The 12093-nt window shown below is 39.8% G+C and overlaps 1 protein-coding gene across 9 annotated transcripts in view; it reads left to right on the top strand.

Annotated features, from left to right (window-relative positions):
• USP48 (ubiquitin specific peptidase 48) overlaps positions 1-12093 on the top strand; it is a 66183-nt gene that overhangs the window by 28852 nt on the left and 25238 nt on the right. For 7 of the 9 annotated variants that reach the window (XM_036347606.1, XM_036347604.1, XM_036347602.1 and 4 more), the window contains 4 exons: positions 3719-3916; positions 5929-6043; positions 7029-7159; positions 9416-9487. In XM_036347606.1, coding sequence (XP_036203499.1) covers positions 3719-3916; positions 5929-6043; positions 7029-7159; positions 9416-9487 — 516 coding nt within the window. The remainder of the gene's footprint in view (positions 1-3718; positions 3917-5928; positions 6044-7028; positions 7160-9415; positions 9488-12093) is intronic. The other 2 variants (XM_036347605.1, XM_036347603.1) reach the window with 1 other exon arrangement.

The following is a 12093-nucleotide window of genomic DNA, read 5'->3' as shown; positions in this document are numbered from 1 at the left end:
TCCTATTTTGTGAGATAGTAACTTGTTCTTAAGGAAAAATTGGATTGGGTTACAATGGAGGCAGCTCAGCTGTTTGGTTTCCTTGTATATTTTGTACCCTCGAAGTATTCAACAGGCATTCTTTAATATGAGTACTGTTTCTTAGGATTAATTTGAAATTTAATATCAAATATTATGTTAAGAATAGGAAAGCATTCTGCTGACCTTTAATTTCTTAAGAATTGTTGTACATAATCCAGCTCATCCCTCTACTGTAAGTTTACCTAATGCCTCAAAAAGGAAACCTCAACTTTTTAAAGCTGGTATGCCATTTGTAATAATATGTTGTCTTAGTCCTTTCATAGACATGAATTCCTCTAAACCCAATTTCTACTTAAAGAAGAGGCAATTTAATCCTAATTTTAGAACATAAATACTCAAGCATAATTGTACTTATGGGTTTTGTCTTTTTTATAATCTTAATTTTCCATTACTGTTACAACTTTAAACAAAAGATGAATATAAATGGCTAAATCTGGAGAATGCCTCTTAAAAGTTCTTTTATTTTTAAATCCTCATTGGAGGATATGTTCATTGATTTTTAGAGAGAGGGGAAAGAAGAGAGAGGGAAACATGGATTGGTTGCCTCGCCTATAGGTCCTGACTGATGATCAAACCTGCAACGTAGGTATGTGCCCTGATTGGGAATTGAACCCGAAATCTTCAGTGTACTGGACAATGCTCCAACCCACTGAGCCACACCGGCCAGGGCTTAAAAGTTCTTTCTAAATGATTTGATTCTGAGCTTTCTTTGTAACCTATTACTGTCACTCTGTTCCAAGAGTTGGGATTGTCCTAAAGAATTAAACTGACCTTAATTTTCTTGGAAATGATTTGGAAATGAACATATGATTCAAAGTTGTAAGTTCAGTCATCGGAGCTCGGAACTGGGAATCAATTTTTTGAACTTTATTCCATTTTCATAATTCATTGGACAAGAGAAAGGGATTTACGGAGCCTGAAGGAAAATGCTCTTTGGAACCACTCTTTAAATCTGCATGGTCCAAAGATGTTATGTGTCAAGTCAGCACATGCTTGTGCTTCTCCTGGCTGTTTTCATTCCGTCTATAAGGACTGTGCTGTAATCATCTTAAATTATCTGTAGACAAAGTATTTTAAATATTTTTGATGACTCAATCTTTCTAGACTTCATGATGTTCCAAAAGAAAATACTTTGTTCAAAATCCAGGCATTAAAATATTATAACTTTGAACCCAAATGTGCATTTCCCTTTGTTAAATGTTTTAACATAGCTTTGCTGGGTTGTCACATGCTGAGATTTTATAGTGTATTATCTCCAGATTGATCATTAAAGAAAGTGGCTATTTGGCAAATTGGCTTACCCATGCCTCTGGAAGGCAATGCTTAGGTAGTTTATGAATCACAGAAGTAGAGAACATCTTTGAGAACCTGCCAGGAGCCTTTCGGGCAGAAACATTTGTGGTGTAAAAAGCGGTCCCCACGCGGACTCTAACCTAACCATGAAGATGTATGCTAGACCTTGACTGTCGGGGAACCTCTGGGCATAGATTGATCCAACTCTAACGTGGTGGGATGGAAAAGGAAAGAAAGCTCTGTGACCACAGTCACAGCCTTCCATGGGTTTCCCAGCACACAGACTGGCGCCTGAAATCTGCACACCTGGGGAGTATGGAATTACACCAGAATCATAGGTCCAGGCTCCGCTCTGTTCCTTATGATAAACCACAAGTGATTTTTCTAACCTTCATGTAGTACATTGAACCCAAACAGGAAGAAGCTTCACTGGGAAGTTCACTCTGGTAGGGAATTGGAAAATGTTGTCTTGAACTAATTGCCGTTGAGTCCGTTGCTATTGTATGGGCCAGGGTAGAGTCACTCTGGGCTTTGGATCCAGCAGACACCCCCTAGCAAGGAATGCTTTTTGCTCTTTTAGTTTCTCTAGATTTCTTATAAAGGTAAAGATTCTTATTTTTTCGCTTAGAAACAGCAGGTAATTGTCCTGCACTTACCCCTCCCCAGCTGTGGGGCAAACAGGAACACCTGGTGAATCCTTCTTGAATGTTGCTCTGTGTCGCAATCCTGTTTTCCCTCCTTTGACAGCCTTAAGTTACTAAATTTTAATTGATGTGACTATTTGGGGAAAGGTCAAACCTGCTAAGACTTTGATTTTCCTTTCTTAGAAAGGGATTTTGCTTTCTTAACTCTATCCCTGCCAAGTTAAACTTGATAAGTGGCAAATAACAATGAGAGGTATTTTAAATTTCATTAACCATATCATTATATGTTGTGAAATGCCATGGCCATGTTACCTCTACTAAATCTTAAGGTCTCCTCTTTAATATATTGTGTGAATGTATAATTAACTTTTCTGTATCTCTTTTCTTCCAAAAAGCTCAAAATGCTTCACATATCTTATCTTTTATATTCAACAACATCCCTGTGAGGTAGGTAGAAGGCAGGTATTATTACCTTCATTTTACAAATAAAAGACTTGAAGCATAGAGTTTAAGTGACTTGCTCAAGTTCAGTTTCTTGGCAGAACTTGGATTAGACCTTGGTCTCAGCCTGTAGTCACCTGCTCTTCCTCTGCAGCTGCGTCTGAGCTGATCAGTACAGTTTTAGCACAAACAAGACATTCAAAAATTCTGAATTTTGTTTTTGTAAACCTTGAAATGTTTTATACTAAACCTAAGATGGGAGTTAGTTTTCTAGATTTGTAACTCAAGAGAAGTATACAATTGCTCAAAATGGGCTTTGAGGTGAACTGTCCATCCCTCAGATCTCATCAGAAGTAGTACATAATACAAATATATAAATTCAACCTCTGTATGTTTTCTTCTATGTTTTATGCTTGGACTCACTGGAGATCTTTGTAAGTAATCAAAGCTGGCCCTTTACCTTTAATTTTGGCTTGTAGGGAACTCGGGCACTCTCATTTTCCCAAATTAAAACTCATGTTGAGGTGTTTGGTTTTGTCTTAATTTTTACTACTTCAAATTGAAATTCAATTCTAGTGTATTTCATCCTGGAATTTGTTTAAAATCGCTTATTTTCTTGAAACAAATGTAATGAATAGGTCATGCTATGGATTGGGTGGGGAAATCAGTTGCCTTTTCATCCATATGCCCATATTATCTTGGATGAAGAAAAGCTCAGTAGTTGAAACAGGCTCTTAAAGTGCGCTTGTAACTGATGGGGTTAATCTCTGACTTGGAACTCAGTCGTGCTTTTTCAGATGTGTATTCTGTATTGATGAAAAGGATTGGTGAGAAGGGTTTTATGGAATAAACAGTAGGGGATGAGGTTATGTGATTTTCGAGCCAGCATGGAGCGGCTTGTCAACAGTCACGGTGTCCTGATCAAAGCTCTGCTGTGCTATCAAGCAAGACACTTCTCTCTGCGGATACCTCCTTTGTAGAATGTGGTTAATAATACCAGCCGATCTCCTAGGCCCTGAGCAGACTCGCCCCCGTCACGCGCGGCCTCTCACACAGCCCCTTGGCACCAAGGGACGGGTAGGGAAGGACAGGGTAGTTAAATGGAGCTCTGTGTCATGCTTATCAAACATTTCCCCCTCAACAATGATTCTTCTGATTCTAATTTTGGACAGAGTTTGCATTGTCATTTGAGAAAAATGAATGTATCACTTAGTTTAAAAGCTGTACAAATACATAGGCTCTCTCCCTTTCTTCCTCAGAGCCCTATGAGTTCGTCTCTCTCGAGTGGCTGCAGAAGTGGTTGGATGAGTCGACACCTACCAAGCCTATCGATAACCACGCCTGCCTTTGTTCCCATGACAAGCTGCATCCTGATAAAATATCGATCATGAAGAGAATATCTGAATATGCAGCTGACGTTTTCTACAGTAGATACGGAGGAGGACCGAGGCTAACTGGTAATTTCCGATGTCTTCTCTACTTCAAAAAGAGGGATGCTCTAGGTCCTCATCATGTCATCTTTATGATCATTGGGCCCAAACTAAGCCAGACCAAATGTTCCTTACACCGCAAGAAGGATTTGCTAAATAAAGTAGAAGTGGCGTTATACATGGTATATTTACAATGTTAGGAAACTGGTACTGCTCATTGTTTTTTTTCTTTTCTTTTTTCAAAGCAGACAGAATAGGATACTTTTGAGAAAATCAATCTGGTAGTATTTTGTTGCTTTAGACATTACTCTTCAAAGTACTTGAGCCCTGGCTGAGTAGGTCATTTGGAGCATCACCTGATGCACCTAGGACAGTGGTCGGCAAACTGTGGCTCGGCAAACCGTGGCTTGTGAGCCACATGCAGGTCTTTGGCCCCTTGAGTGTGGCTCTTCCACAAAATACCGGCTCTTCCTCAAAATACCGACTTCTGCGCATGGGCCACGAAGTTTCAATTGCACTGTACGTGCGTGCCCACATTTGGTATTTTGTGGAAGAGCCACACTCAAGGGGCCAAAGAGCCTCATGTGTCTCACGAGCTGCGGTTTGCCGACCATGGATCCTAGGCTATGGGTTTGATCCCTGGTCAGGGCACATACAAGAATCAACCAATGAATGCATATACTAAATGGAACAAGAAATTGATGTTTCTGTCTCTAAAAGAATAGTAAATATATATATTTTTAAATCAAAATACTCGAAGCCTGGTCTAGTTGATTATAGATCTTATGCCTCCCTGCTACAGTGACTTTTAACAGTATGAGATCTGCAGATTGTTACTTAGCTTATGAATGGAATCTGTGTGATTCTACCCTGAATATAGAGCTGTATAAAAAACCACGTAGTACCCATAATCTATTTGGTTCTGGTTACCTCTCCTCATAACATTTCTTTTTAACTGGCAACACAGTCCCCCACCCCTTACGCAAGCTATAGATGAGTCTAATAAACGAAACCATCATCCTCTTTTTCCCTAAAATAAGTGCTATTTTCTGATCATGTACCACTTACTGCATAAAAACTGGCACTTAACTATATGATCCAGCTCTTGTACATATCTGGAGTTTTCTAAATTTAGGTTTTTGATTCACAGTCAATCAATAGCAATGGGATGATCTTCCAAAGAATCAAATTTCATATGATTCCTGGCACTGTGCTTTAAAGCAGGCCTTGCTTTTTGTTTTCCCTTTCGTGTTCTGTGCTTTGAAGTGTTCACATGAAGCTCTTAAACAATTCACATTACATTTATGGTTGTCAGATGCATTGACTCCCCATCCCACCATTATTTGATTAGGGTCTTGTGAAATTTGCATCTAAACCCTGTAAACTTTGCGTTTCATGGTACAGATACTTTTGACATATAGCATTTTATCTCTTCGAACAGTGTTATATCTTGATATTAACATTACAAAATAATTTAGGATATATATCAATTTTTAAAAAATATTTTTATTGATTTCAGAGAAGAAGGGAGAGGGAGAGAGATAGAAAAAGGATGGTAGAATATTTCACTGCCATTAAAAATACTGATGTCATAAAGAAATGTAAACATTTTGGATAGAGTGAGTTAAATTCAGTATTTTAAAAATTGAAATCATCATCTACCTTCTAAACCTGCATCTTCTGCTGTAGTTTTTTTTTTTTAATGTTTGGAAACCACTGCCTTTAAAAAAAATATTTTTATTGATTTCAGAGAAGAAGGGAGAGGGAGAGAGAGAAACATCAGTGATGAGAGAGAATCATTGGCTGCCTCCTGCATGCCCTCCCACTGGGGATCGAATCTGGGATCCTTGAGTCCACAGGCTAACGCGCTCTATCCACTGAGCCAAATCAGCTAGGGTGATATATATCAATTTGCTATGTTGTCAAAATTTGTGACTTTGGTTTAGAATTTTGTCTTTTGTGAAATGGTGAAAGCATTTTCCTAACAGGAAATATGTATATGAATAAACTGTATTTTCTTTCATTCTCTCTGGCCCTAGTGAAAGCCCTGTGTAAGGAATGTGTAGTAGAACGCTGTCGTATGTTGCGTCTGAAGAACCAACTAAATGAAGATTATAAAACTGTTACTAATCTGCTAAAAACAACAATAAAGGGGTATGTTACACCCTATATTGTTTATGATAAACTAAGAAAAAATAAGAAGTACTAACTAAGTAGCTGATTATTTTTAGTTAAGAGGGAATTGGATTTTTTTGAAGAAAGAAGTATGATGATGTGCATGGCAGAGCCAGATTAAATTTTGCAGTGATTGCCAGTGTGGTAAAGATATAGATAGCTGAGTCACACAGCCTTTGCGAGAGTATTCCATCATTAGAAAGATAGAAGCAGAGATGTGGACCTGGGGCTTGGTCAGACCAAGACAGGGGTGTAAGCCTGTGTTCTGGCCTGGAATTACAGAAAGCCATGGTGGAACATCCTGCCTGGTCTGGTGGTGGTCGCCTTAGATCTAGAAAATGAAATATGTGTGTTAACAAATGGTACCTAGCAGAGCATCCTCGTCAGAAACATTCAGCCCAATAAATTCAATTGAGAAAGAAAGAAAGAAAAGAACATCCAGGGTTCTTTGAGCCCCCCTCCCTATAGTACCTGTGGATTCAGATACAATAGAGGCAGATGGCATTTATTATGTCTGGATTTGATTTAAGTTGTGTATTGCCCAAACAAAGATTAATCTCGTTCACCATTTTTAGTCATTCCACAAACAGCTTAAATGTGTGTTTATGTGTAGACGTGGATGTATATATGTGAGTGCGTCTGTGTATACTTAGAGGCACAGCTGTATGTAATTGTGAATAGTAATCAAGTGAAAGAAAGCAGCCAGTTGATTGATGTGATCGGCATGAATGTAAATGAGGGTTAGGAGAAGCAGGGTAAGATTTAGGATGAGAACAGTACCTGCAGTTCAGTAGTAAGGAGTGAAAATGGCCTAAATGAAGAAGTGGGTTAGAGAAATTGTATATCACAGCAGACTTTGAATATTTGAGATTCATTTTAGGTGTGGCCTTTACAAGGAAAAAAAGGGAGGCGAGGATGTGAGGAAACGTGACATGCATGATTTCACCCTCTCTCTGTTCCTCAGCAGTGATGGCTTTTGGGTGGGAAAATCGTCCTTGCGCAGCTGGCGCCAGCTGGCTCTTGAACAGCTAGATGAGCAAGATGGTGACGCAGACCAAAGCAATGGAAAAATGAATGGCAACTCCTTGAATAAAGGTACCTTCTAAAACCTGTGTCGATGGTTGGGAATTCTACCACCAAATTGTAAACATTTGTTTTTAGTAAAATTGGTTTTATCCCCATCCATGTAATTTTAAAGAAAATGTTTATTAAACCTAAACCTCTAAAAAAATGCCTCATAACAAATGAAAAATGTTTCAGCTAATGCAGTTGAGCAAGGGTCACAGGTTGAGCAGCTCAGAAAGGGAAGGCTGCTGCAAGGTGCAGAGTGTGCTGTGAGCTCGGCGTTTTGGTGGTGGGTTTTCGGCCACACGTACAGGTTGCCTTCTTCAAGTAGAAGAGCTTGTGCTTCGGGTGAGAAGGCAGCTTTTTGCTTATAACATTTTCTGAGCTTGCTTTCTTTCTTTCTTTTTTTTTTTTTGAAGCTATGCTTTCAAATAGGAAATTATGTTAGTCTAAGTCAGTGGTCGGCAAACTCATTCGTCACCTGAGCCAAATATCAACAGTACAACGATTGAAATTTCTTTTGAGAGCCAAATTTTTTAAACTTAAACTATATATGTTATTAACTTAATTAGGGTACTCCTAAGCGGGCCTTTGCTAAAAACGTCCTCAGTCTGATTGAGGTACGTTCGCTGAGGTCGACCCCTCCCAACTCTCCCATCCACACTCGTCTTGTATACTTGTTTCATCTACCTCCTTTCGTTCATCCTCTCTATATGTCCAAACCATGTCAACATACCTTTCTCAATCCTCGACACTACATCTTCTTTCACTCCACAACGTTCCCTAAAATTAACTTAATAAACTTTACTTAAAGTTTTAAGTCAACTTCACACTGTATGTGCGCGCCTGCACGTGGTATTTTGTGGAAGGGCCACACTCAAGGGGCCAAAGGGCCGCATGTGGCTCGCGAGCCGCGGTTTGCCGACCTCTGGTCTAAGAAACCACTAAACTTAATGTTATAGCCAATATTTTATAAGATATCAAGGGAAATTAAGTCATAGGAACTATTTTTAGATTTAAAATGGAAACTAGAGGTTTGATCAGTTTACTAATTCAGAGGTAAATTAGTGATCCAGAAGCAATTATTTCATTTAATCTTCTCTTCAGATATTATTTACATACATGTATTTTTATCATTTAAATATTCTTAACCATTTTACTGAAATACCGTGCATTTTCTGCATTCAGCCATATTATATCATTCAATTTTGCTTGGTGTGGATCTTTCCTGTCACTACCCTTTTGAGAAAATAAAAACACCAAAGCCATTATTAGTTTGAAACTATGATTTTTTAACACTTAAATTTGAAGTTCAAATGAATTTGTAGAAATTGCTGGACCAGAGAATTATCTCCATATATAATTGCTATAAATTGACACACAGCAGTACATTTCCTCTAGAAATTATGTCCTCATGCCTTCATCAATATAAAGAGTACATCAGTCACATCCATTTTTTCCAGACATATATATATGAAAAATGACTAGCAGTGTCAAAGCTTATATCTTTCAAAACCATCACTGAGGTCGACCCTCATCATATATTTGAGGTGTTATTTGTGTGTGTATGACAGATGCCAGAGTTACCTGATCACGTCCTTCCTTTGCTCATTTCTCTACTTGAACTTTTCAATGTTTAGCAGATATTCTTTTTATTTATGTATTAATTATACTAAAAATGTATTGTGTTCTTAACTTGGAAAACCCATGCATATGATAACCATTCTGATCTGATACTCAAGACTTCTCTTATTTGATCATGTTCCTGGTATACACAACTAAAAATTGACGTTGATACAGCTTGGGCAAGTAAGAAAAGTAGATACTGGGAGAGAAATGTTAACAGGAAAAGCAAAGTTCTTACTATATGTGTTTGACGTTAAAGGTTAGGTTTTTATTTCATTGGCCTCTAGAGCTTTCTGTTCAACCCTTAAAATAAGAGAATGACATGACATGTAGATTATTAACTTGGTTTATGACACAGTTCTGAACACCTTGACTAGAATTAATGGAAGGATATGTAAATTATTTTTCAATTTGAAAAAAAAAGCACATTTTCTTACATAATCTAATTCTTTAAAAAGGAAAACTGCTATTCAGATATTCTTTCCTTTTAAAGAAAGAAATATAACACCTCTTAGCAGAACTGTGTAGGAATTACTTGGGTCAAATTTTTAGAACGTTTAAGTTTGCTTTGTTCAAAATTGTGCAGAGTATTATCTCTGCTACTTTGACCTTTAAATACAACAGCCAGAGCAAGTTACTCTCTGTGTTTCTTTTGATTAGATGAATCAAAGGAAGAAAGAAAAGAAGAAGAAGAGGAATTAAATTTTAATGAAGACATTCTGTGTCCACATGGTAAGCTAGAAGCATAAATCTTCTGTTGTCAGACTTGAGCATATTGTAAATACTTTGTTAACGGTTTTGTATTTTCTCTTAGGAATTAGGCCCTAATACGGCAGCCATGGTTTTTCTAAACTGTACTTGATTCTGATGTTTCTATTCTCACACCCTTCTTAACTGTTAGATTCTACAGCCCGGTTTCAGGCCAATGGCTCGCACACCTTTTCTTCTCCTTGCAAAAAAACGTATATATGATTTTTCTTATATTTTAGTGGAGAAGAAACTTTTTGTCACTTGTCTCCTTGAAGGGCTATCTGAGTGGAAGGAAAGACTTCCAGTTATTTCCCATGACTGTCTTTGTCCAGTTTGAACACTTTGAGAACAGCGTTCATATATTTCTTACTAGAGGCCTGGTACACAAAATTGGTGCCCTGGGAGGGGGGAGGGGACTCTCAGCCCCACATGCGCCCTCTCACAGTCCGGGACCTCTGGCTACTTACCACCCGCCTGCTCGCAGATCCTTACTGCTCAGCTTGCTGTGCTTTAGCGCTGCTGTGGAGGCAGAAGAGGCTCCCACCGCCACCGCCACCGCCACTGTGCTCGCCAGCCTTGAGCCCAGCTTCTGGCTGAGCGGTGCTCTCCCTGTGGGAGTGCACTGACTATCTGGGGGCAGCTCCTGTGTTGAGTGTCTGCACCCTAGTGGTCAGTGTGCATCAAAGCGACCAGTCTTCCACTGTTCGGTCGATTTGCATATTAGGGAGAGTTTTAATAGGATTATTATTATTAGGGGTATTTTTGGTTTAGTTTCTTAGACACTTACTCCTGTTTATTTGTTTATATATTTCTTATTTGGCCTAGTTAGTGCTCACTATTAATAAGTAATTTTCTGCAAGGGATTCTTTATATATGAGACATGATTATCCATTCTGTTAGCACTGAAAGTCAAGTGGGTCTCTGCTTCTCAAAGCCTTATGCTATGTAAGGACCCCTCACCCCTTTTTAAAAACTTGGTTTATTCTACTAATCCACGTCTGCGCATTTCTTTCTTTCTCTTTTGGAGAGGGAGAGAGAAACATCCATGTAAGAGCACAACATTGAATAGCTGCCTCCTGCCTGTCCCTTACTGAGGTTCAACCTTTTGGTACACCGGCCAACGCCCAACCAACTGAGCCACATCAGCCAAGGCATGTGTATTTCTTGTTGTGTGCTAATGTATTGCCCAATCTCAGAATGCTTGTTGGTCCTAATAAATTCCTGATTTTAGTTCTTACTCCATTGGTTCATTATGAACCAATACATAATGTCTCACACCGTCGTGCACTCCAGCCCTTTTATATCGAGGGTCCTTGATGACAGTGGTGATAATTCTCCCCTGAATGGTCCTTGCATGCTGGTCTTTCTGGATATTGTCTCACTGCGCTTTAGCTTACTAGCTAAGTGGCATTCTCATTTACTAACCACACTACTAGGTGGTGAGGGGGGTCATCCTGGGACTTGGATTCAGGTCTCTGCATCCCAAGCCCATCTCTCCTTCTCATCCCATCACCTGCTGCCCAGTTTGTCCTCCTTACACTTGGAGTCACAGCAGGAGCACAAATGTGAGAGATGTGGCCTCCTGGGTGGTAGACAGATTGAATAAATAAGTAGGAGGCGGAGTAAATGGCCAAAAGTAGATGAGTTTTTATGGAAACACTTTCTGTCATCTCTTATTTTACCTTCACAGCATAGATGTGGACCCAGGATGAGTGCCTTCCTTTTGAGAGTTGAGGAATGCTTGATCTGTGATCTGTCCCACGGTTGAAACAGTGCCAGAACTCAGATTGTCATCTCATTCCTTCGCCCACTGACTTTTGCTTGGTCTTCCCACCTTCTGTCTCATCTTGTCATTTCATATTACAGTTTTGATTAGAAAGCCTGGCAGAGCTGAGTGTGATTTCAGGACGTGTGCTGCACTCCTCAGCAGAAATCGTGCTCGAGCTGTTTTTTAAAGTTCCTTAGCTTGATCTGGGACTTGTTGGCCTTTTCTTGATGTACTTTTTAAAGGATAGTTCTTAACTACTGTTTTTGTGGACATCACTTGTCCATGTACCGTGTCTATGAGATCAGGTTTTTCAAGTGTAGGACAGTGGACCTTAGAAACCCACTTGACTCATTAGGTTTATATTAAAACTAGTGACCCAGTGGACACATTTGTGCACATTGAAAGGTAATTAATTAGAAGGTGGCCGGCGGGGTGGGCCAGACATGCCCTGGAGCCAACCTCCAGTGGTCTGCCAGTGTCTGCGGAGTGAACGGGGTCCCTCCGGCTGGTGGGGTCCCTTGGCCTGGCCTGCTGGGATCAGGTCAAAACCTGCTGTCCATCCCCGAGGATTTCCGGAGTGTGAGAGGGCACTCTGCAAAGTTGCTGTTTTACAGGGTGTGGAACAGAAACACAAGTGTGCAATAAACCAGATTCAGGGCCGATAGTGCCCCAGCAACAACATAACCCTTGGGCGGAGGTGGAATTGTGCCGCCCCATGAGGAATCGGGCTCCTCCTCTCTGATTTTGGGGTGTGGCACCCCAGAACCGCCGCTGCTAAGTCACTGCAGTTCCACAACTCTGTTGAGCGCCTTCCCCCTGG

This window comes from Myotis myotis, unplaced genomic scaffold (assembly GCF_014108235.1).
Source record: "Myotis myotis isolate mMyoMyo1 unplaced genomic scaffold, mMyoMyo1.p scaffold_m19_p_2, whole genome shotgun sequence".
NCBI lineage: Eukaryota > Metazoa > Chordata > Mammalia > Chiroptera > Vespertilionidae > Myotis > Myotis myotis.
The sequence above is the reverse complement of the archived record's forward strand: the minus strand, read 5'-3'. Positions and strand labels throughout refer to the sequence as shown.